A 26821-nucleotide genomic window follows, 5' to 3' on the forward strand; every position below is an offset into this window, starting at 1 on the left:
TCCACATTATACCCTACATTCTGTGCTCTTCTCTTCTCCCCCCACCTTGTTACATTGTTATGTTGTAGGGGAAAATTGCAACAAGAAGCAATTTGTCTTGCTGTTTATAATTTCGATTAAACTTTCGCACAGACACACAGACACACAGCCAAACACAAGTCAAGGCACGACAGGAGAAAGAAGGAGCAGGAGCAGGAGGATTGGTGTAGCATATGTTTTAGGTGTGTGCGTGCAAATAATGTGCTGAAGAAGCAGGAGCAGAAGGAGCAGGTCCTTCTTCGTGTGAAAGTGTGACAGAACTGTCGACGACCCACTAGGAAATTGGAGCAAAGCCGCTGCTAAGTTGTCAGCCCAGAGCTGAATGTGGCGAAGGCAAGCAATTTTCCATTCAACGCACACACACAGAAACACACACGCACACTGGTACATAAATTGTAGTATCTGTTTGAATGGAAATTTCTTAACTTTAAAAAGCTCAAGAACCAGCAGTAACAGCAGCACGGCAGAGGCAGAGGCAAAAGCAAAGGCACAGGCACAGGAACAGGACTCTCTCGTTATGGCAAGGCAAGAGGAAAACTTTGCTTATCGGCCCGCATTGAATATAAACATAAAGAAGAGATATCCAGCAGACAGCGGGGAAGGTAAAGAAAGTGGAAGGGTGACACGTTTGAAAAGAAATTGTGCAAGATGAAGACAATGGCAACTGCTGCCAAAAGAGCCAAGGAAAAATCAGCTCTTCGGCCTTGCCTCAGCCGAAGCTGAAGCTGAGGCTGGTGCTGCGTGTGGAAATTGTTTTCAATTTTCGTTATTTGACAAATGGTGACACTTCCGCTGTGGCAGCACTCAGCAGCCAGCACAGGACACCCAAAAGGACCTAGGACTTTAACAATATGTCTGCTGCCTCTTCCCGCCCGTCCGCCCGTCGGTCCATCTGTCTGTCTGTCTGTCTGTCTTTCGGCCCGTCTGTGTGTCATGAGGTTTTGTCAACAATAAGTTTGTACGCCGGAAGCGACGTAGTTGTTTATGACATTCCCAGGGCCATGCCCGGTTCCATCATCATCATCATCATCATTATCATCATCATCATCGTCGTCATCCCGCTGCCGCTGCTCCTCATGTTCATCCTCGCCGGCATCGTCATCGTCGTCGCCGCTATCATCATTCCTTGTTGCCTCTCATGTGAATAACTTTAAGCTCGGACGTGCTTGACTTTGACTGACTGACTGACTGACTGACTGAGAGACTGAGGGACTGTATGTGAGGTAGGACTTTTGCTGACAAGCAACTTCGCTGGCTCCTACCTTAGTCTCTTTCTCCCTGTATGCCCTTTTCCACCCTTCCCACCGTTATTTTCCCCATAGTTTATTACGCTGCAAATAAAAAGAGACATGTGGCGAAAAAGTTGGACAGTTCAGTCAAACGGCTGCACTCCCTTCCCGGCTTCCCCTCACTTTCTCTCTATAGAGCACTACAATGACGACAACGACTCTCAGTCTTTCAGTCTTTCAGTCTCTGCGACTCTGTGTCCCTGAGTCTGGATATCCAGCCTGACAAATGAGACAAGCCCAAAATGGCTAACAAAACTTGGCCATCAATCAGGCCAAGTTATGACATTCACCGCACGCACGCCATTACCCGTCTCACTCACTCCTTCTGCAAAGTTTTATTGAAATAAGCCAAACCGATTCGATTTGTTTCACTTTGCAATGATTCTCCATGTGAGAGAAAACATAAATCCATGTTTCTTTAAGTTTCTTCAAAAATGACAAGGTATACTTCTTTGGATAACACTTTTTGTCAAGTGAATTGATTAATCACTGAAATGGCGTTAAATTTTCTCGAAAATCTATTCTTCCTCTAGATCTATGTTAGATAATACCATTTAGCACAGGGCTTCTTCCAGGGAACATTCGTCTGAAGACTTTTTCCTGCTTGTGTAGCCCTTTTTAAAAAAATGATGTTTCAACAAAAGGCCAAATGTCATATGGTTGCTGCGTAAGTGAAAACGGAGCGAGTGGGAGATATGGGGAAAACTCCTCCACTTCATGTGGATACATTTCCACTAAATATATTGTTTTCGTATTTTGCATATTGTCAGGCCAATGTCACACTCCATAAATATTTCATAAATTGCTTGCCATTTATTTTGACATGCGCCAAGTTTTGTTACTGGCAGCCATTTGTTTAACCCTTTTTTTCGCTTCTGCTGTCTCTTTTGCTACTCTTTTGCCATTGTTATTATCATGCGAAAAAGTCATTGCCAGCTGTCACTTGGTGTCCCCCTAGATAGTTTCTTCGTCCGCCTTCTTCCCACCTCCATCACTTATTGCCAAAATCTGCACACATCTTGGAGCTGCCTTTCCCTTATTGTCGTTGCCCTTGCCCTTGCCTTGCTCCTTCATCGTTTTTTGGCTTTTAGCATACCTGTCAGCAAAAATAAGTAAGTAAAATGAAAAGTAGTGCAAAAGAAAACTTTCGCTCATTTTTGCCTTCTGCTCCTTTTGCCTTCGACTTGGACTCCACTCCATTCCAAGTGCTCGTGCTCGTCTTTTGCCATTGCCATATTGTTGACACATATTTTCGTTTAGCAAAAAAAAAAAAAAACAAAAAAGAAGGGCGAGAAGAGTTATAGAATGCAAAATCCCCTCAACTCACTCCATCCCACGACTGTTGCACTTAAAATTACTTTGGCTCATGGACAAAGTGGAATTGCCATCTAAGTATTTGGAATGCTAGTGGAGGGCGAGTTGCTAGTTCAACAAATTTTAATACAAATACTCATGACAATAAGAGAAAATCTTCTTGAAATGGGAATGAAGAGGGAGAATGATGGCGAGAAATAGTTGCACTTTCTTAGATAAACATTTATGTTCCATGTATTGTAGGTACATAGATCAATAAATTTCGGAACAATTGCCCCTATCCTATATATGCTACGCTCATGTCTTCACAGCTTGCCTGGCCACTTCTTTTTTGGGCTTTAACTTTTGCTGCACAATTTGCCTATGGGATGGAAAAGGGATGCAGCAGTCGGTCTTAAGCCTTAATGCCCAAATTGGCAGCAGCACCTGGCCAAAAAGTGTTGGCTGTCCTGGTAGATAAGTACTACTTGGCTTTCCTTCTTTCGCCCCTTTTGTCGTGTCGTTTGTGTCGTCTTTACGTTTTTTCCTTTTTGGGGTTTGTCTCTCTCTCTCCTTTTCGTGTTGACTTTCAACGAGTACAAGGAGCGGCTGAAGAGAGCAGAGGTAGAAGAGCGTGGGAGCGAAATAATTTTCATCGTTGCAAGTTTCTTGCAAAGTGAAAATTTGTCAGGCTCGTTGAGATGCTTGAGTTGAGTTCTTTTTGTTGTTGCTGTCTGATATAATAAATTCTTTCAGTTTTCACAAAAGACAAACAGAAACACAAACAACAACAATAACAACAACAACAACAATCAGTGGCAAACATAAATACTGACTTAGCAGACGACAGCACAAGATTTGCCGTCTACTCTCTGGAACTCTCAACTTGACTGCCAAATATTTAAACAATTTTACTTAAAACATTATGGCATATGAAACCCTCCCCTTCCCCTGATTCTACACATATGTACATTTGTCTGTCTGGGGGCTTAAGGGAAGGGAAACTGGGAAGCTAGCTTGAAGGAGGGCTTGACGATTTGAAAGTGAATTCGAAATGCGCTTTTACCTGCTCGACTTTTCTCCTTTTGACTCACCCTCAAACACTTAATTACATAGACTTACTTAACTCTCTAACTCGAAGACCAAAGCCACCTCCCTCCCCTGATCCGGTGATCCGACTCTTCCCCATTCGTCATCCATACGACCCTCTGTCTGTCTGTCTGACTGCCAGTCTGTCCGTTTGTCACTTACCTTTGATTAAGTGCAAAAAAAGGCCTCGTCACGTACGGGCCTGGGTCGGCAATGAAGAATTAGTTGGTTTTTTTTTATTTATTTTCTGCTGACTAACAGGATGATGGGTCTGCAAGAAGAAAAAGAAGAGAAAGAAAAACAAATTAATATGAAATTATCTGTTTGCGAGAATGATAGAAAAGTGATATAGCAATACACACAAGTGACTGCGAATACTGTAATATATTCCAACAACATTTACTTCTTGTTGAGTAACGACTTCTCGATTAACATAGACTCTGACTCTCTGTAGTATTTTATTAAATTTAATTGAATTAGGAATCCTTGCCCTTTCATGCATTTTCTCGCCCTGGCAGCTTTAACTCAATATGATAATCGAAGTGCAAGTCCCTTAAGTTCCCGTAGATCGGAACTTATTGGATTCTCATTTCTGGAGAGTTCAATGTTCGATTTTTTGTTTTTAAATGGTTCCTTCGCCTCATTTTCATTGTCGAGGAATTGTCATGGAAAAAGGCATTCCATTGCAGTTACTTTATGGAAGGCATCGCCTATTTTCCGTTTTTGGCAACTTAACAGCAACAAAAAGAGGCGGGGGGGGAGGGCAGAAAAAGAGCAGACATCGAGGACAAATGCCACTCAATTTATGGCCAAGTAGTGGGCGTAACTGAACTCTCAAAAGTTAAGTCGCCCGACATATGCACTGATCATCATCCTCTCTGTCTCTCCCTCTCTCTCTCTCTCACTCACTGTGTTCTTATTTTGTGGCCGACGTTTGCACCTCCTTCTTCCATTCCCCATCTCCTATCCTCTCCAGCATCATTTGCAGCACTCAATATTAAGAAATAACAACTTGCTGCTGCTGCGGGCTAGGCGATTCTTGAGGGGACTCTGTGTGTGTGTGTGTGTGTGTGTGTGTGTGTGTGTGAGGTGGTAGGGGGGAACTTGATGCCAACTTTCCTTTTGGGGTCTTCAATGTAAACAAGCGAAACAAATATTTAACTCGCAGCGAGTGAGCGGTGTGTCCTCTGTGTGTATTCTGCGAGTATCCTGCGGTGTGTGTGTGTGTGTGTGTGTGTGTGTGTGTGTGTAGGCAACCCTCGGTAACTTGTAAAGTTTTCTGCATCGCTTTATTGTCGACTTTGAGCTTCGGCTTTGGTTTCGAAGCTGCTTCAGGGCTGCTGTCGCTTATTTGTCGCCGCTCAAAGCTTTGGCTTGTTACACTTTATGAAATCACCTACCACCCGCCCAATCTCGCCTCGCCTCTCTTCTCTGCCCTCACCCCTGCCACACTCACATTGCTATAAGTGTTTATGTTTGTCTTGGCGGCGGCTCATAAACTCGCTGTAAAAGTGAGATGCCAGGACCCAAGATCCAGTTACCAGTTACCAGTTACCAGGAACCCTTACCCCTCACCGCTGCTGTCAAAAGTCACGTATGTGAGCCCCTACTTCCGACTTCCCATACGACTTCCTCCCTATCTTTGTTAGTGTGAGTGTGTGTCATAAACTTCAACTGAAAATTGTGCGTAATTATATTAAATTTTTATACATTTCCCTTGCGTTTCGGTTCTAGATCCGATTCGCATGCAAAACAAACGAATGTAAAATATTCTCTCTTTTTTTTGTATTCCTAAATGGAATGCAAAATTCAAACAATTTCATTTGCTTATTCGCCTATTAAACATAAATGATAAATCAAAAGAAAGGAATCCGATCTGTGGTTTTGTTCGTATCATTTTTTTTTCTACGTTTTCAGTTTTTTGTTTCTTATTCGATTTTTTTTTTTTGACGGTTGCCCCTAGCAGCCGCCACAGCAAAAGGTTGTTGACATGCCACTACAATCAGTTAGATGCCCTGACAACTGTCTGACATAAGTTGAGGAGGTTTCCTCCTTCCACCTCTCACTTAGTCCCCCCGCCCTCCTTCCATCAACAATTATTCAATGTCCCCACCATATGCATATGTAGAGGTGGGGAAAAGAAAAAGCCAACAACAACATTTGCCTAATCAAGCAAAAGCATCAGCAAAGCGTATTAAATATTCAAATAAAAATGTTTATCCGCAACCACCCCCCCTCTCTCATCACACGCACACAAACACACACACACTCGTAGACTCATATGTGTGTAGAGCAAATAATGCGGGCATAATTAACCAGAATGAATAAAAAATAGAATAATAAAAAAAAAACGAAACAAAATAGGGCAGAAAAACTATAATAATTGCAGCTTATGCAAGGCACAGAACAACTCGTACAACATTATTTCGATGAAGGCGCCAAAGCACTAACTTTTCCACTTAGAGAGGGTCGGAGGAGTGGATCCAACATCCACGAGGTTCACTTGAAATGTTACTCTTTGAAATGCTTAATTGTTAAAAGGACCTTTATTGATCAGCCAACTTTTGTTGGTTGCTCCAATCTAATTAGTTAAATCACATCTGTCTATCTATGAGAACAAAATAGAGAGGATGACTCAACTATCGTTATACATCAAAGTCGACTGGGAGCAATAGAAACTATTGTTTGAGCCCTCGCTCGTATGGTTTTGTTGTTGCTTTTATTTTTTGTAGGCGCAGCCGAAATGCAATTATTTAATTTCATACTAAGCCAAACGAACAATAGAACTACACTCTGAACCTCCCCCCCCCACACACATGTGAGTAGTTGCCTGTAGAGGTGTGTGTGTGTGTCGAACATGGCCCTGTGGCATTTAAAGAGCAGGCAGGCAGCTGGGGAATTGCTTCAGGTCGGCATCGTCATCATCAGGCATTGCCATCAACATCGCCCACATGGACATGTAACTATTCAGCGTCGCTGAATGTTATGAGTAGCGCGTGGAAAATAAAACTATTTGAATAACGCGCCAGCACCCACCACTAACGCCGACACCCACACCCACACACACGCCCACGACCCTCGCACTCATATGTGTGTGCCTCCAGGGCGTGACCTAACCCTGTCCAGTTCTTCGTGTTAATAGTTTTCTTTCCCACTCTTTCCCATTTTGTTGTTGTAGTTCACGTTGTCGCATGTCCTGAGCCCGATCCTGGGAGCTGGTGTTGCTGGGTTTGGTTCTGTGCCTGGTACTAGCCTGAGCTACAATTACCTAGAAATTAACGCAATTAGATTTTTTGTCGTAGCGCACATTTCCTAAGCCCCTTTAATTCCCTGGCCATTCAAGCAGCCCACTCCCAGCCCAGCCAACGCATGTCTTCAATTTACTCGATATACTAGTCGCACATGTCAACTGAAAGCAAAGTGCAAACTGAATTCGCTTAAACCCAGTTTAAAAGTTCATTTTAGGAAAAAGTAGAAAGTGTAAAACTCATGAAATAACAAATATCAATCATTCAGAATGCAATAAGCATATAAGCCCAACAATGGATGGAATATTTTTAGAGGGCACTGTGAGGTCTCATGAGATGGATAATGCTTACTCATACGGCTTCGACACTTCTTAGCCAACAGAAACGTGTGCCAATCAAATTTGTTTAAGCTTTAAGAAAGTTTGTGTCTTCAATTTTTATTTTCCTCTTCAGATGTATATTATCTTTTCGAAAGAGAAAGAGAATTGCTGCTTCCTTGCAACTGGTATTGATTAATATTAAATTTCAATTACAATTAATTGGCATTAATAGAATCATATGTATATGTATGTATACTTGTATATGTGTGCCTACATATACTTTAGTTAATATTTTTTTGACCCTTCGCCATCTCCAGCAACTCTCCATTTCCCTCCCGTTTGACTTGTCAATTGCCAACGTTAATGTAATTACATAATGAACTTGCTTATTTTTCTTTTTCTACCTGGATGGGTCATCGGCACCTGTCATACCATTACGAGCTAAACAAACATTAGTGACTAAAATTAATTAGGCCAGGCCAACACACACACACACACACACACACACACACACAAAAAGACACACAATGAAAGCAGCAACGAAATTTCATTTTTCTTCCTCCAACATTTTTCTGTTCCTTTTTTTTTCTTCCCTCTAAATATACAGGGTATCTGACATTTATCTATATCGAAACTAGCTTTCTTTGAGATTTAAAATAGAAAAGCATCGAGTTAAAATAAGTTTGTAATTTTTTAAATCATTTTCATTTTTTACAGGGTACGCAGAAGTCGTTTCTGCTCTTGTGAGAGGGCATTGATTTTTTTATGTGTTTTTTTTTGCTGCTTCTGCTGCTGCTTATGTTTCCTCATGTCGTCAGTTGCCTATTAAAAACGACTATGCTAAATGGTCATAACAACTTCCGTATGGCCCACACACACCCAGTTCCCCCCGTCCACCCTTCTTTATACTCCTCTTTCCCTCCTCTCTCTCTCCATTGCTCTCGTTCTCAGCTTATTCTCATTTACAACAATAAACAGGAGTATAAAAACCATGAAACTGATTTTTCACGCCATTTTCATTTACATTTTGCGGTTGTTTTTGGCTGTCCCCCTCCCTATCGGCTACCATTCTCTACCCCCCCTCCCTTTGCCCGGCAACAGTTTGTTTGCTTTTGCCCTGGCCGAACGAGCGAAACGCATATGTAATTAAAATATAATAATTTTCCTCCCGCTGAACAAAAGAAAGCAAAAGCGAAAACAAAAAAATCCAGGAAAAACAACAAAAACAGAACGAACTCTGGCCCAGTATTTATGACAAAAGTTTCGAGTGGCTGAGAGCGTGTCCTGAAGGCATTTTGATAGGATCCTTGGGTGGAGCAGCTGTTGCTGTTGCTCCTATAGTCGCTGCTGCCAATGATTATGATGATGGCAATTCTACACGCACAACCAAATACACAATACAGGTGAGTCTCTTCACCTCTACGCAGTCAGTTAGTCAGTCAGCCAGGCAGTCTGCCCCGTCTGTCTAGCTCCGCTTTTGGACGTGTGTCCTTCACGTTTTTATTTTCGGTTTCGGTTGTTTTTTTTGTTTTTTCGGGCCATGTTTCACTTTCTGGTTTCTGCACATTTGTTACGCACAATAAATGAAAATGTTCATATAAATATTTCATATAAATATTTCCCCTTCGCACACAAATAACATCAGAGAGCCAGCAGCGGCAACAGCAACAAAAACAAGTCTCTTACTTTCACTCTGTCTCAGGCACACCCAGGGGCGTAGCCAGTATATATATGCATCCTATATAGGAGGTGCTGAATAAACCATTCCAAAACAATCAACAAATGTAACCAAAACGAAAATACCTACTAACGACTTGTTTGTGTGTGTGTGTGTGTGTGTGTGTGTGTGGGGGGGACAGGAGAGAAAGAATTGAATTCAGTTGTAAATATTTGTATACATGTAGGTTCCCTCGTTTTGTCATAGGCGACATATCGTTAATAATCGGTAATTACTTAAGAACGGAATGAATCATCAAAAATGTAGCCAAAAAGGATCTCCAAATGACTCAAATAAAACAATTTTGTCACCAATGAATTGTGTCGTTTGAGAAGATAGATGTTAAGTAGAATTCAATTCAATCGTTGGCTAGAGACTAAGTTTGTCCAAGATTTAAATATCAAATAAAGTTGCTTCAGTTTGCCCTGGGCTACGCCCTTGATGGGAAGGGGAAGGGGACGGGAAGGTCCCCACCTCTGCATTTTGCAGATGAGTTTCCGCCCATTAAATTGACATACGCGCTTTCGTATTCATTTCCTTTGCCGTTACTTTTGTTGAGGTTGTTGTTGTTGTTGATGTTGTTCCCTGGCAGTTTCCCGTGTTTCTTTTTTATTGCCCGCTGCTGCTGCTACTGCGAACGCTACTGCTGTTTGCATAAGTTTTGTAATATTTTTTGGGTTTATGTTTACAGTTGGCAAACGCATTAAAATCACAGATTTACATTTTTTGGTGTCCCCCTCCCCCTCCCCCGTGCCCCAGCCCCTCCATCAGGACTACTATACCACCGATCCAGCCATCAGCCACCAGCCAACAGCTAACATCGAGCCACCTTTTTTACCGAGTAGCAGCAACCACCCACCAACCAATCCCAAGCAGCTGAATAATTTAGTGTCGTTGCTGTTGCTGTTGTTGTTGGTATTGCTGGCAAAAAGGAAAAGAAAAGGAAAAGAATTCGCATTATTGAATTTGTATGGCTCGGAGAGCTTATTGTTTCAAATGTTTTCTTGTTGTCGCCGGCAAAAACAAGCTGGGACACAACAGAGGCACTTGAGTATGCAAAACTGTTGATAGCAGAGCGAGCCTTAGATGGGAATGAGAATACCGAGATCCGGGGATGGCGGGTAGTTGGGTTGTTGGAGGTGGAGATGGCCCTTCCCCCCCCCCTGGTTGGCCGGTTTAGGCTTAGGATATTCTTTGTATGCCAAGTTGAGCATGAAAATTATTTTTTAATAAACACAAGAGAACATAACACGCATTACCAGGTCTCTGCTTGGCTTCTTCCCTTTCGACGGGTTCCTTTTTCTTCCGTTTTGCCGTGTCCTGGCAAAGCGGAGCTGTGGATCTGTGAAGGGGTGGGGTGGTGGTGGCGGTTGGTTGGGCTCACTTTTCAGCAAGTGGCAACAATGTTGAGCACAAAATAAATAAACCCACTTTAATATGCGCTCGTTATATTATTTTCTTTTCATTTTCTTGATTTTTTTCCCTTCGTTTTTTTCCACTCTTCTTACTCTGGTGTGTTGTTGTTGTTGTTTTTGTTGTTGTTGTTGTTGTTGTTGTTGTTGCTGCTGCTATCTTTCCCTTTCTCTCATGTTTTTCTTTCATTTTTTTTTTTTTTTTGCGTTTCGTTTCTTTTCTTTTCTTCTTTTTTTACGTGTTTTGTTTTGTTTGCCCAACCATCCAACATTCATCTCATGCCCCTCCACACAATTCACCACCCCCTTCACTTGTTTGAAGTGCCACGCTCTATTTAAAGGCAAATTGTCTGTAGTCCTTTTTACAAATATTGCGAATTTTCATTCCTTTCTTTCTTTCCTTTGCCCTCTCGCCTCTTTCATGGGTTTTTGCATATTTCTTCTCCATTTTTCCCGCTGCTTTCTGTTGCAGTCGTCCGAAAGTTGTTTGGGGTTTGGACATGCGGCCAGGGTAATGGCCAGTGGGAGGGTCGAAGGCGGACCGAGGTGGATGTCGGGGGAAGCGGTCCATTTCCCATTTCCCATTTCCAAAAGGCAGCGCAGCGAAAAGACAAACTTGATGAAAAAGTTGGCGCTCGAGTCTAGACATTGTGGAATTAGGTAAAGCAAACAGGCAAATAGCTGACTAAAAATGCATAAACCAAAGCTGAGTGGTTAAGCGTGGGTGGACACAGGGCCGGGCAGGTGAGGCGAGGGGAATAGGCCACGATTTAGTTGAGTTAAGAGCCTGCTTGTCAGCTCGCGCTGCGGGGATGAATGGGTTAAATTACCATTTGAACTTAGTGCCTTGACCTGTGGCATCATGCTTGCCCATTTTATCAACTTCGTTTCAAAGATACTTAACATTTTTATATTACAGATAAAGGTTTTGTATACCCTGTAACCGAAATGGGTATATTATGACTGTATAACCAGCAAGAAATTCTAAAGAAGGTAAAGATAAAGATTGCTCCAAAGTCCTCCTAAGAACTTGCGGTTAGTTTTTATATTTATTCACAAAAACCTGAAATTTTGTGTACAAAAAGATTTTGTTGACTGGCAAAATGCGATTATCGTTGGGCTTTGGGCTCCTTTCAGGACTAGAACTGTGTCGCTCCAAGGACTAATGATTCCATTTGACATGCAAGCACTGGGCATAATCTCTTTGATTCCTGAGTTACTTCCACTCTGTACTCTGACAGGATTTGTTCGTTTCGTTATGCAGTTCACTGGCCCTTCAAGGGAAATCCTCAACATGTATAAGCAAAAGGCACACACACATATCCATAAAAACATGGAGGCCAAAGTGGGCGTAGGGAAGTGGAAGTGGAGTAAAAAATTGGGAGGAGGGGGAGAGGATGAAAAGGACGCCTAGTTTCAATTACACACGCACTTGGCAAATGGGCAAAGGAAAAAATGAACGCTCGAGAGGGGTTGGGGGGACGGATGGTGGAGGAGGAGAATGGAAGTTGGGCGATTGTAGCAGAATACGCACTAAAAAGGAGCCCAGATTCTGGCGGAACCTCTCCACCTCTCCATCTCTCCATCTTCGTGTCCTCCATTTCTTGTTGTACGCTTTTGCCTCTTGCAATTGTTGCGCCTTTATTTGTTTGCTCTTTGCTGCTGTCTTTATTGTTGCTGTTATTGTTGTTGTTGTTAGGACCGTTTCGTGTCATTGCCTTTGTTTGCTCTTTCTGTATCTTCCTCTACCTTCTCTTCTCCTCATATCCTCATCTTTTTCTCTTTATGTGTGTGTGTGTCTCTGTTTCAGCTCTTGTTGGTTCTCTCGTGTTTATTTTCTTTTTTATATATTGTGCGTGGTGCTGGCTGTCCTTACAGCTGAAAGCGGAGCAGAGCGGCACGCATGTCCTTGCTACCCCTAAGCCTCGTCATCCAGCTTTCCCTTCGTCTCCACCCGTTCTCAGGTTCAGCTTCACCCTTATGCGGCACTCGCCTTTTCTCGTTAAAGGTAAAAATTTATTGTGTCTTATTATTATTTTTTTATTGACAATACGTGACGCGTACACCGAAAGGGACACAAAGGGACACAGGCACTCTGAAAGGGGTATTCGGTGGATAGACGGGACGGGGGCAGAGGTAGAGATCCTTGCATGCATAAAAAAAAGATTTTGTTCTGCCATCGATTTGCTTTCGCCTTTTGTTATTTTATAATTTTCGATTGTTTTGCTTTTGTTTTTTTTTCCCTTCCCCTGCCACCATTATACTTTGCATTCTATGCTCCTTTTTTATACGTTCATGTCCTCATTTCTCTGTTCATGTCCTTTCATTATGCTGTCTCGTCGCTACGCCTTTGGCTTCTCCTCAGCTTTCCCTTCACTAGAGCTGACATTGCGCTTTTAGCTGGTTAGTCTTTTCACTCTCTCTTTCACTGTAGTTTGCCCGCATAATGTGTATGTGTATGTGTATGTGTGTATGTGTGTGCTCGTGTGTTTGTCTTTCGTCCTTTTTTTTTTTGCTTTTTGTGTGTGCCATTAAAAGGCGCTTAGACCTGAGCGTTAATCATTATTTACCCTGCCAAGGAGGACGATGACGATGACGACGGCGACGCGTGTCATAAGCCGGCGAAAGGACTTCGAGCAGGACTTCCTGGTAAAGGGATAGTTGTTGCCTGTTTCCAAGCAAATCGAAGATTACGGCTAACAATTAAGTTAATCAAATCTGTTTTTGCTTTACGCTTTTTGGCCTCCCTCCCTCCAGTCATCTTTCGCCGCCATACGACAACAACAAAAGCTAAAAGGAAGACATTACACATATGCCCCGAGCGTGCCCCCTCAGAATACCCCATCAATATCCGTTTTCCCAAACAGTCCTCTCTCTCTCTCTCTCTTTCTGTCTCCCGTTTGAGTCGTTGGCGAACCAAACTTTTGGCTAACAATTTGCTGCTACCTTTTATTCCCCATCCCCTTTCAACTCCCTTCCTCACAAAGGTCCTCGACGACAACAAGAAGCGTTTATCTATGGCAGCAAAAAAGTTTGCAAGCTCGCTCTCTCTCTCTCTCTCTCTCTCGCTCATTTTCTATTTCTCTCGGTGGTACTCTTTCTCTGGCTGTTTCTCCCTTTTTCGCTTTGGCTGTTGCCTGAGGTTAAGTTTTTCGTTTGCTTCAATTAATTTTCATTTGTTTACTAATCTAACAAATTAAACTAACGGTTAGCTTTCCTCGTTCGTTCTCTCTCTGTCTCTCTATCTATCTATCTATCTATATATCTCTCTTTCTCTTTTGTTGGCTCTATCTCTTTTCCTTGCTGGCAGTTTTCGTGTTTTCGTCGTCTGCGGAAATTGAAAGGATTTGATATCCTTCAGGGCACAACCCAACCCGTAGATGTCTCGGTTTAATTTTGGACCCGAACCCAGTCTCCTTCCCCCCAATAGCTCTGTCCTTCTTCCCTGTCTAAGCCAGGAATCATAATGGAAGTTTTTCGGTCTCAAAAATTAATTGCCAATTGAAATAATCCTCTAAAATTTCACTAGAAATTCTCAATTCGCCATTCAATTCAGTTTCCCTCATTTCGTTTGGCTTTTCTATTTAAAGACTAACAAAAAAGGAGCAGAAAAACAAAAAGCATCAGATTTCTTATCAGTTTTTCTGTTTTCTTGTTTTTGACCCCTATTCTGGTCTGGTTTTTTCCTACAGTCTGTTTTGCCAATTTGCTTGCCTTTCTTCTTCTTTTTTTTGCAAAAATATTTTATATATTTCCACATTCTCCTCCCTTTCTCCCTCTCTTCCTCTCCTTCTCTTACACTTTGTGTGTATTTTATGCTAATTAATTTTTCATAAGAAAAACCAAAGGGTCAGCAAAGTCATTTTCCAATTACTAAACTAAAGTTTTGTTCTCTCCTATTCGCATTGAATATGCGACGATGACGACGATTCAATTTCAATCAAAGGCGGAAACTTAAAAAAATGCATAAAAATTAAAGTTTTTATTTTAAGAATACATTTTATGTATAAAACCCCTTCTAAATATGTTAGACCAATCATCGATAGAAGATTCTTGTATCGTCTCTTGCAACCAAACCTCATTATGGATAGTGCAAAGTGTTACCAATCGATCACTTAAAGGGCCACAAGTGTCGAAACAAATAACTCAATGGCATTTAAAAAACACTTAATCCAAACTTAAACTTCCAGTTAATGAAAGGTCAGACTCCTTTGATGTGGCCCTTAGGTGAGGCAAGCGACCGCTCCCATCTCTTGAATTCTTGTTCTGATTCCAAATCTAGATTCCACCCCCAGAAGTATGCAAAAATAATTACACATATTTAAGAAAGGAAAAAAATACCGGACAAACAGCACAGGACAGGGGCAGGGACAGAGGGCGTCTTTCACCTTCAAGATTTACTAAATGTCGCGTCAAATGTCGCGCCGAAAATTATATCCCTCCATATAGAAAATACAAAAAAAAAAAAAACCAAAAAGTGGCAGAACAACAAAAACAACGATACAAAAAATTGCCAGTCTCTACATCCTGTCCGTGTGGTATGGTCTTATGTGTGTGTGTGTGTGTGTGTGTGTGTGTGTGTGTGTGTATGTGTGTGTGAGTATTGTTGGGTTTGAGGGCCAGCCAAACAACTTGGGCATTTTTCCGGCTTTTCTTTAGGTTGACGTTGATGTCGTTGCTGTTGCTGCTGTTGTTCTTGTTGTTGTTGTTATGCATGCAGCCACGCCTTTTGTCCGCCCACCCGCCACCCTCTCTCAGAGCTCCTAGATGACTGCCATTTCATTGCTCGTACTCTGCTCCTAGCACTCCTCCTGCTCCTGCTCTTGCTCTTGCGTCCTCAGCTGCTGCCTCGTTTTATGAATTCAGTCTCAGTGCGCTCACTTGACTTTAATTCTTTTTTCACACGCCCACTTCGCGGCTAGAAGCCGGTATGATGTGTGGGAGGGGGAATGGGTGGGGGAATGGGATGGGTGTGGGCGTAGGGCCAGGGTAAGTGCAATTTCCTAACGGCTCTTAAGCCAAGCCAACGCCAACCGCAACAACAACAACAATAACGACAACGACAACGACAACTGCAACAAGAGGAGCAAAACTATATGGCAACCACTACAACATGACCGGCTTTGCATTCAGATGAGCATGTCAGTTGAAAAGGTGCGTCCCCTACAGCAACTGGGCACATCCACCGCCACCCTTCACCCTTTTTATCCATTCGCCTCTTATCCTTCTGGCATTGAGTTGTAATTGCTCAACATGCCAACTTTTCTACAATTTTATGTAGATTTAATAGCTTCCTGGCGCAGTCACAGGATTCATTTCTACCGCCCCCCTTCTCTTTTTCGTTATTCGGGTTTTCTTCTTGTCTCACATTTCATTTGCTTGCGTGACATTTCATTTCAGATTTTGTAGATATTTCTATACTAGATTTCAAATAGAGCATATGGAGCAATTCCCTTACAATTTGCTTTCCAAGCGGATTTCCGTGGAAAAACTGGTCAAGGAGATGCCAGCATTTTAATTGATTTAAGTTGAACTGGGCAGAAAGAAGGCGTGAATCGGCGGATCGTGAATCGGGAAATCGGGAAATGGCAAACATATGTTGCCAGCAAATCGCGTGGCAACAAAAGTTTTCCGAACAATTTTCAAGAAAAGTGCATGGGCAAGAGGCGCAAAAGGCGCAAAAGGGGGAAAGCTATTCGCGCACATAACCAAAAAACTTCCGGCCACAAACGACTAACGATTGACATGTTAATTGGCAGGCAGCTTAGGGCCCATCATCATCATCATCATCAGCTCGGAACCCGGACTGGGCCCTCTAGTCGCAGCCCAAGTCGCTTTCCACCTGCTCGCTCTCGACTCCCGCTCGCTCCCACCTTTGAATTGATTGGCCTTGCCTTTGTCTTCATTGTTCAAGTTACGCATAAGCTGAAGCTAAAGACGTCAAAAACTTTGTGCAACAATTCAATTGACTTGAGGTTAGTCAGGTTAAAAGTGGAATTGTTATGGTATTGGGAGTTTCACTTGGTCTTGGACTTGGACTTTGGCAATGGCTAGAGAATAGAAAGTTAGTCGAGTGTGAAGGTAACTAAATACCATGTAAAGGTCAGGGGAAATAGCAATCTCTTTGGCAAATTTATTGCAACGAAAGCTTCGATCTTTTGAATTAATAAATATCAAGTCTCTTCCCACCAAATTTCCAGGACTTGGGCATTAAAGAGTGATTTTTATTCTCTAGTTAACTCTTAGCTAAGTCGATGTTTAATTGATTAGCTAAAGCCAAGTATGCTGAACAGTAGATTATACAAACAACAAAGAAATAAAATAATTTGTATATTATATATACGAGCGCCGAGTCGTAAAAAGACTTGGAGAATTTAGTTCAGACTCCAATGAGGAAATCAAGTCACACACAAATTTCTATTAGATAAAATAGAAGAAGAATAATTTTGACCACTTGGTTTTTTTACTTTTCAAGAAATTTCTTCAAAATCTAGCGAGAACTTTTACAACATTATCGCATTGTTTTTAGATTTTTCTTTTTAGGCTATCAATGAGACGTTTCTGAGTACGAAAATGTTTTTCATCATCATATCTACCACTTTTCACGATTCTCTTTGCCTCCAGACATGTGGAATTTACAATTTCTTCTTTCTTGTTTGGGCGAATTTTTCGTTTTATCGCATTATGAATGGGAGGGAGTTCTATTTAAAAAGCGGCAGCGTCAAGTGTGGCAACGTCTTGGAATGTAGTTGATGTTGCAGCTGCTGCTGCTGCTGCTGATGGTGCTGCTCCTGGCGCTTGCTGCTATTAAGTATCTGTCAGATACTTTGGTGCACATTTTGCATTTTTGCTTGTAATTGTATGCAATTCAGTGCAGCAGAAGCAGCAGCCGAGCTGCAACTTGCGCATATGAGATGTAAAATGAGGCTGACTACTGCTCGGTCCCTTCCCTTCCTTCAGTACCCCTCTCTTTTTCACTATTTTTCACTCCCACTCTCTCTCTGCTATTCGCTCTTTCTTTACTCTTCTAAGCAGGCAAGTAAATACGACAAACAACAACAGCAAAAGTGCATTTGATGGAGGACCTGACGGATGAAGCTGTGGAATGAGATGAGGATATCTGAGAATCTGAGGCCGCAAGTGGAGCGGAGTCTAGTAAAAGTAGTTTGCCAAGAATTGTCGCGGATTGCTGATGAGGCAGTTGCCTGCTGAAGTGGGCGTCCTCTCTGTGTGTGGGGGAGTGGCTGGGTGAGTGCTCGGTGGGTGGACAGCAATTGATGTTTGCGGTTGCATTTTGAATTTTTGCATTTCTCTTGCAATTTGCTGCTACGTTTTATATAAAGTTGAAGAGATTTGCTTAAGCTTTCGCTTTCTGCATTTTGCTTTTTGCTTTTCGCTGGCTGGCTGGCTGGCTTTTTTCATTTTGTGTTTTGCGTTTTTGCTGCTCATCCGTTCCATCCGGTGAACGGTAGTTGTAACTGTAAATGCCATAGAAGGAGGTTGAAGAGGAGCCGTCAGAAGATGCTGCATCTAGAGCTAAAGCTAGCGAGGAGCAATTCCACAATCCGCAACTGTAGCCACAGCTGCATCGCATCGCTCTATATGCATTTTGTATCTGTATCTCCATTTCTATCTGTATGTGTATCTATGTTTCCAGTGGCTCTGGCTCATGCGTTTGTTTATGGTTTCTATTTGTAGGAGCAGTAGCGAGCCTGTTCACCCTGCCCTGTCTCCCCTCTCTCTTTCTCTCTCTCTCTATCGTTCTAAACTGTGTTTGTCTTTGCGGTTGTAAATGCATTTTTCAAACAAATTGCAAATCATTGCCTAACAATAGTTTTTAGCTCCATTCGCTCTACCAGTTTGTACCCAAAAACAAGCAACAACAAAAAACAAGGGGAAACGGGCAAAAATAGCTCCGACTGTGATTTAGTTTCCCTTTTTTCTATATCTCTCTCTCTCTCTCTCACTCTGCCTTCTCATGTCTCTTATTTCTTTCTCTTTCTGTCTATGTGTTTGGTTGCGAATCCTCTAACCGCAATGACAGTGATTTAGTTTTCGGGTTCCACATAGTCAGTCCATTATATGGTAGTAGAGAGAACTAGAGACACAGTGGGAAAGAGAAAGAAAGATACTTTCGGTCGAGTTTCGAGCCAAGGTTAATGTTGAAAATTTTCATTTCTGATTTAAAGCAATTTGTTAGCTAGAGCAGAAGAACTTAAATTACATTTGCCATATAAATTGCTGAGCCACTTTCAGTTCTATTTGCGTTTTTGATTTGCTTTTTGACTCACTACAGCTGAAAACTAAAATACATACATAAATAAATAAAAAAAAAAATGACAAACAAAACTTGTAAGAAAAGTGAAAGAAGAAATAGGAAAATGGAAGGAAATTGGAGCTTCAAAGGTCAATGACAAACAGCATTTCTTTTAATTTCTAACAAATTTCGAGTTTTTCGTACATAAAGTAAACTATTTTGTAAACATTTTGAGGTCCTGAATTTAATTGCTTTAACTAAGCAGCTAGTCGATCAATCGATCGATAATGATGGATCATCGAAATTTGCTGCCTGAAATTAGTTTGCACAATTCAAGATTCTCAGCCATATTAATGAGATTCACGTAAAGGTCGTCCATCAACTGCCCACAGCCTTTGTTCCATCACATTACACAACGATTCCAAAAAGTAAAAAAAAAAAAACAAGAGAATACAAAAAAAATGACGCGTGTAATGCCGCAAACCTTAGGGCCATTCTGCATAAGCATTTATTATTCGACTGACTCCTTTCTTGGATTCGTTTATCTTTCTGACCACGGCTCAAAGAAAATCAGCGAAAATCAATTATAACATCGGCGTCGAGTGAAATTAATCCACTGTTACACATTCACATCACATCACATCACATCGCATCACAAAGTGAAGCAGAAACTCATTTCATTCACCAAGCCCTTTCGAATTAAATAATGTCGAAGAGCTATTGACCCACTGGCCGCATTCAATGCAACAACATTATCCATCCTCTCGCTTACCGGAAGAGGTTGTTGCATGATGCTGACCGAATTACTTTCAACAATGCAATTCAAATTGCATCAATGGTGAGTTCAAGTGTGAGTCGAGGGTCAACAAAATACTTTGATTTTATTTTATTTCAAGAAGCAATTTGTCAGGCATGAGGAAACCGAAATTAAATTTGCTAAACAAATTTTTGTAAGCCATTTACCATTTATTCTATTTGGGGTTTTGCGATTTGTAAAACTAAATTTGCCACATACATACATACATATATTTAACCAAATACAACAGGAAAGTGGCAAAAAAGTGAAAGCGAAAGTTGAAAAGGACTCTTCATTCATTCAGAAGGAAAACAGTTTGTCCTTTCTTTGGTTTCTCTCATCTTATTATTGAATTTAAGGCTCGCAAAAAAAAAAAAAAAGAAATGTTTCGAAGATTTGTTTGAGTTTGTTTTGTTTGTTAATGTTTATGTGTTTGCTTCACTTTGCTTTGTTTGTTTCGCATTATATAGAGCTATATATATATATATATATAGAGAAGAAAAGTTTCATTTAGGATTTCTTTGACTGTTGTTGAGCCTTATTTATTTAACAGGCATTTTCCAAACTTTTGATTTCATTTCTTTTATTATATTTGACCTACGCAGAGAATTATGCTAAGCTAAAAAGTATGCTATAAAAATATTGAAATTCTCTTTTTACGGTTGCATTTCAAGATAATAATGAATACAAAAAAAATAATGGACTTACACGTTTTATTACACATACACAGATGATTCATTAATTATTTGTTTATTTTATTTTATTTTTTAGTTGTTGCAGTTAATGTTTCACTTGAATGTTGGGACTTGTTGCACTAACTTGTTTTCTCACTGCTGCGTTGTTTTGTTTTATTTTTATTTTTTTCAAACTTTCAGGCAAAAAAAAAAGAAAATACAAATAAAATTTTCGCACTACAAGAGACACTGTTGTTAGTTTATCCACGTTGTGATTAACGCGAAACGAACATGACACGGAGCGGGCAAAGGCAACGTTTAGCTTCTCGCTTGGTTGGATGAGGAGCAAAGGAGTGACAGAGCAACACGTTGTTGACACAAAGACCGCCTAACGAAGACTAATGATAGCCACGCACAGGCGACGACTGAACCTGACAACGCGCCAGAATCACAATCGTATGAACCGTACGCTGTCCGTACGCTGCCTGGAAACGAATGGAAATGAAATGCTAACGAGCTGCCGCTGCCGCTGGTCGCCCACAACCACCCCCACTGCTGCTGCTGCCGCAGATTAGACGGCAAAGCAATTGAGCCATCAACTGTGAGCTCCGCTTCAATCTCATTTCGTTTCATTTCCCGTTCTCTGCAATTTCATTTTCGTACTGCTCTCTCTCTCTCTTAAGGTTGCCATCGCCGTTGCCTGCGACTGCTACCATATTTTCTTGTTTCAATTAACGCAGGCGCTGCTACTTTCACACATTTCTCTTGCTTTCAATTTGCTTTCAATCGGCTCTCTTGCGCCCCATTTCTCGTGTTGTTTCGATTCTCTTTCGGGTTGCTCTGTTGTTGTCCTGGGCTCCTGCTGTTTCATTGCCATTTTGAGAGATTCAACTTGAATTTATATGTAGTTGTTGTTGCTGCTGCTGCTGCTGCTGTTGTTGTTCGTATGTTTATTTGTTGTCCTTCTGTTGTTGTTGTGGTTGTTGTTATTGGTGGTGGTGCGCAACAGGTTCATGCTCCTATTTTCCTATTATCCCTGCATTTCCCCTCATCCACACATTTTCCTATTGGCCTTTTGTGCTGTGTGTGCGACTGTGTGACTGTGTGTGTTGTCGGCCTTTGCCTCTCTATTTATTTGTGATTTTTCCTTTTCTATTTTCCTGCTTTATGCAAATACAAAATCGTTTTCTGCTTGCTTTGACTTCATTTCACCTCCCCTGCGTTCTTCCATCACAATCTCTATGGCTATAGGAGCCACTTCCCGCTTCAGTCAACACTCCTTCTTAATCATTCTTTCTCTTTCTATCTGTAGTTGTGTGCGTGTGAGCTCGTGTATAAATGAATTTGCATATAATTGTTTGCATGTTGAGTGCCTTTTAATTGATTTTATTGGTTTTACAAGCATTGCACACAGCAACGACCAACAACAACAACAACAACAACTCGCTTAAGCTGCTGCTGCTTCTTCTTCTCTTCAGTTATCTCTTTGGTTATCACTCCTGTCTGTCCTCTTTGTCTCTCTCTCTCCTCTCACTCTCCTTCTCTTCTACTCGTTGAGTTCATATTTACTTCTGTAAGCACTTTTCGGCCTGATTCCACAGCCAATAAATGAAGTTCCATATGAATTAACAATGCTTGATTTTGGGCCTTTATTTATTGTATGTACATACATATGTAAGAACACACAGGTGGGTGTGTGTGTGTATGCGTAGAGTCAACCCACTGCAGGCAGAGATCCTTTATATATGTACATATTCATATGTATTATATAAATTATGCAATTTATATAAGCTGCATATTTAATGCAGGTCATAAATTGTACATCCACCTCTCATTCACTTCCCCGAACAAGTGAATCGCACATTACTGAGTGCACTGCAGAAACATAAGTTCTACACCGATTGGACACAAGGACTTTTCTATTCCAGATCTTTAATTTCTTAATATAATATATAATTTTTTCAACAACTGTCAGTTCAGATTTTTACTTTGGAACCAAAAACCGTATGGGTTACCTTGTTAAAACGATCTACAAATTCACAGCCTTCTATTAATATCAAGGGGTTGGAAATTTATTTCTGAATAAATCTTTCCTTCCTTGTGAATCTCAATTTCCGATCAAAGTAACCCATGAAATTTGTTTAGCTCCAGTTTTTATATCCGAGTAGGCCTTTCTTTCGGATTTGTTTTCCTGTGAAATTTGGATTCTATTTATTTCAGTATAGCATCGGTTTTTACCAAGTTAACACCTTTGTAGTCTCTCATATATATATATATATATATATACGAAATACAGTATAATATTATATATATTTTTAAATTAAATAATTTTTTTGTTTTTTCTTGGCATGGATCAAGTCAAGGAAGAAGAAGGACAACAAGACCGACAGGAAGTAATAGACGAAAATCTCCCAAAATTGGTAGGGGATCTGCTTAACATGGAACCTGTAAAGGAGGAACGCGATGCTGCCTTTCAAGAGTGCCTGGAAAGTGCCAAACAAGACCTGAAGAAGGACCCTCAATTTCTAGAGAGCGAGGAGGAATGCGTTACCAGGAATTTTTATCACTTTCTTGCGCGTTACAAGGCCGAACGTCTGCATGAGTTTGGCGTGACCTTTGACAAACTGGCCCACATGATGTTAAAGAATCCGATGTTTATAGATCACGGGCAGATGAACTTCAAGTGGCGTATCCTCGACTTTATGCTATCGGTGAACTTCGAGGCTTTTCGCAACGTCAAACAAAACAGCAGTGAAATGGAGAAGCAACGAAAATTTATGTTGGGCAAAATTGATGAAATCATCAGTTCATCGTTATCGGAGGACTCAGAATCATCATATTCATTTTATGATGAAAGCATTCTGGAGAAATTCAAAATTTCCCCTATATGCCTTATGTCAGATAGCAACGACTCCGCCCGGGAGTCTTCCTCTTCGACTAGTTCATTAACTCTAAAAGTGAACAAGCTTCCCGAGGATATGAGCGGATCTGTCGTGCCAATGAATTTTAACTTTTGGAAGGAATACGCTGAATATTTGGAGAGCCGTCCATGCCCTACTGACTGCCGCTTATTGTACGAGTACATTTGCATGTTCTTTGCTCCGCAGAATTGGATACATTTTCAAGTCATCGATCATGAGGTACTCTTTCGCAAGCCCTTTGAATGTCATATGCCACACATTAATCTATTGGAACCTCTGAAGGATATGCAAATGGTACAAAAGCTAATAGATAAATATGCCTGTCCATGGAGGGTTATTACAAATTATTTTAGCACTTTGACTTGTCTGTTTGAGGCAATGCATCGATTGCTAAAACCAGTTATGGAATTTCTAATTTTTTGGGGTGAACGCGTTACCAAAGAAGCCAACGAGGAGTCTCCATCAATTTCTTGCTTCATCGAGATGACTGTGCAACCTTTTCGAAGATTGCGTCTGATGGGACAATTATGCCAGGACACCTGTATTTTGAATACCGACTGCACCACAAAACATGAGAGAAGTTTTCATATCATAGCCACATTAATATCGGCTACAAAACATTCTCGTTTATATTGGGATAAAAGTGGTTCTGCTGCCCTCCTACTATCCAGCCTAAAAAGCTATTGCCAATTTATGGCCAACATGTATCGTTTGGGTGAATTTGAGGACTACCTTAAAGAGTTTATAGCTGAATGTGTCGTAATCGATGGCATTTCGGACTACAGAATGAGGATTATGAAAGACATGACGGCGGACATTGCGAAAAATTGTGAATTCTATCAAATACTTAAAAAGCATATTCAAAATTCGTCCAAAGCAGTGTCATTTCTCTATGACAACCGACAAATGGATCTTTTTAGTCTTTTTCATAAAAATGTAATATGTTCGAGTCTGTATAATGAGGTAATTGAATCCTTCCTGCACGCACTGAAGACCTATCAAGTGATGACAGTGGACAGGGAAGTGATGTTTCCTGCTCCCGATATACTCACTCAAGCTCAGCAACTTGACGATAAGTCTCTGCGTCACCTATTCTATACATATTATAAGCAACTGGAGGGCAATTCGCACATCAATCTCCGTAATTTCAAATGCGATGAACTTCTGTCAGCCTGTAACTCTTGTTATAGGTATGTGCCATTTACTGAAATCCTCTTGACTGCCCTCGATCATACTCTCGCTCAAAGAACTCTGCTGGTCAACACCTATGCAGTTTATGTAGTGAGGATCGAGTTCTGCTTAAATGAACGTCTGGAGCATTTGCATTCAGTGTATTTACTCTTCGAGTTTGATCGGTTTTCAAGTGAATTTGGCACGTTTTTTGAATCTGTTGCGTTGGAAGATCTCAGCCGGATAATAACCTTGCACAATCACAACTTGGCCCATCTCTTTGTCCCTGTATTACCATACAAATATCTCACTTTCTTAGACCTAAAGTATAAATGCGATGAAGGACTGAATCGCATCATTACCAAGCATCATATAAAGCAACTTAATACGTTCTTTTGCTTGACTCTTCAAATTTATCACTGCAAGTGGATATTGGAGGAACTGTCCCCACTCGTTGAACAGAGCGAAGTTCGCTTGCATAAGACATTCACAGAGTTGTATGGTCTCACAATTGAAATTGTCAACCAATATGAAGAATATGTGTCGGCTCTTAAAGAAAAACATCTGAAGCTGGCGAGCAATTGTGATCAGCAAATGGACAAATGTCAAACAATTGAAGAAATGGCAAAGTGTCATGACGATTTTGTCTCGGGTGTAACGGATAACTTTATAATGAAATATCCCGACCGTTGCGATTTGCAAGTGATTTTCAGGATGGTGGATCTTCTCAAAGGACTTTGGGGCAATGTGCGCTGGTTGTACCCAGATAACTCCCAGAATGCAGACAACAAAATTAATTGTGATAAACACGAGTACGAATCAACCACATACATACAGTCCCTTCTTCCATTGGCCGTAGTCATACACGATAGTTTGGTCAAACTTAAATCAGCAAACGAGTAATAGTTAATAAACGTTCAATAGTTCTGCATAAACTTGTGACTTTAATATGAGGTAACTTTTGGGGCAAATTTAAAACCTTAATTAGCGCGTTAAATTGGTTGGCCAGTTAAGAACAAATTTTTAGGCTTTTCAAGAGTTGTCTAATCAGAAAATTGTAAAATCGGAAAATCTGAACTGTCTGAATATCTCTTTTTTTTAGCCTGCAAACATTGTGAAAACTAATTTAAAACACAGCCACGAACTGTAATTAGGCACTAATGAATTATGCCAAGCCAGCAACAAGAACAAGAAGAGGAAAGAAAAGTATCTAGGGGTAACCAGCACCAGCAGCAGCAGCAGCACCCTCCTCCCACACACTCAACCCCCTATCCCATCTCCAACAACGAGCCTGGGCCATGACTAAGTCCCGCCTAACCTCCTGCTGCTGGTGCTAATCAAAAACTGCGATTCATTGCTGCCTTTTGAATGGAATGGTAGAGACACAACGCACACACACACACACACGCACTTACACACACACACAAACACACATAAAGAGCAAAAAAGCAAATGACGTCTGTCAGTGGCAGCTTCATTCGTTCAGCCAGTGCCCCACAGGGGGGCTGCTTCCAACCATTGGTGTCAATGACTGCCGCACGCCCCACTCCCCCCACTCTTACAACTGTCCCCAACTCCAACTCCGCCCAGTATCCTCATCTCTCTGGCCAGTCCGTCCAATTCAGCCCAAAAGGTGATAATAATCAGCTGGCAGTTTTAACAAGACACACCCAAAAATAAGGAAAAACTGTCGACATCCGCCTCCATGGTAATCCATCTTCACAATGGTTGCTCTGGTCAACAGGCAGCCAGTTCGAATCCAGCTCTGGGCACTAGGCACTGCTAGGGCCTGCTTAGCAGTAAAAAAAAATAAAAGCGGAAACTGGATACAAATATCTTTCAGTAGCCTGGACATGCCTTTGGCCTCTGCTGTAATTATAGTGTGTAGCTAATACGGAAGCAAATTCATGGGCGTAGCGATTTCTGTGTATTCCAGGAACTCGACGAGAGGAAAGGCAAAGATAGTGTCCTGCATTTAAGAGCTTATCCTTCTTAGGACAGAACTAAAAGCAAAAGTATTTGGGCATATTCAAACATTTAAGGACGACGCTAGGAATCTGACGAATTTTAATAATTTGAAATATAAATACATATATGTATACCTAGATATTTGCATATATTTTACATATGTAGATATATAAATGTGTATACAAAAATTACACCAACGGCGGATAGAAAAAAAATAAGCAATGTCGAATGGAATTGATTGAACTGATCATTTATGTTTTTGACGACGGAGACAAATAAAACAAAGATTAAGAATGGTATTTCAGGATTTTGCAACGTCTTTGAATGCATTCGGATTACTCTCTCTCTCTTGGCATAAAGAGAATTGAGATAAAGTTATCCTTGATATCCTTTAACCGTAACATGCAATCGAAACCGAAAGTTTACTCGCTTAGGGGAACTAGCCAAAATCGGTTCAGGGTTTAAGACTTTGATAGATCATCTTGGTCCACCGATGTGCCTATGCTTTTCCACATTTCTCCCTTTGTACTCCCTTCACCTAGCTTTATCCTTAACACATGCCGTTGACAAGGTCCTAGTTTTGGGGGCGGGCAAAGAATAAGGTGGAGAGGGGTGGGGTAGAGGCATC

General features: G+C 41.1%; 2 protein-coding genes across 4 annotated transcripts in view; one reads left to right on the top strand and one right to left on the bottom strand.

Annotated features, from left to right (window-relative positions):
* Positions 1–26821, bottom strand: part of LOC6638684 (connectin) — a 149727-nt gene that overhangs the window by 24861 nt on the left and 98045 nt on the right. Inside the window, exons 1-2 of one of the 3 annotated variants that reach the window (XM_047012018.1) lie at positions 20169–20334; positions 3873–3981 (exon numbers count right to left, since the gene is read on the bottom strand). The gene's annotated coding sequence lies outside the window, so the exon portion shown is untranslated. Of the gene's footprint in view, positions 1–3872; positions 3982–20168; positions 20335–26821 lie in introns of those variants that run through there. The other 2 variants (XM_047012019.1, XM_023181562.2) reach the window with 2 other exon arrangements.
* Positions 22434–25160, top strand: LOC6638683. Its single transcript, XM_002062495.4, has one exon. It carries the CDS (start codon positions 22483–22485, stop codon positions 25126–25128), a length of 2646 nt encoding a protein of 881 aa, XP_002062531.1. The 5' UTR covers positions 22434–22482; the 3' UTR covers positions 25129–25160.

This window comes from Drosophila willistoni (genome assembly GCF_018902025.1).
Source record: "Drosophila willistoni isolate 14030-0811.24 chromosome XR unlocalized genomic scaffold, UCI_dwil_1.1 Seg144, whole genome shotgun sequence".
NCBI classification, from domain to species: domain Eukaryota; kingdom Metazoa; phylum Arthropoda; class Insecta; order Diptera; family Drosophilidae; genus Drosophila; species Drosophila willistoni.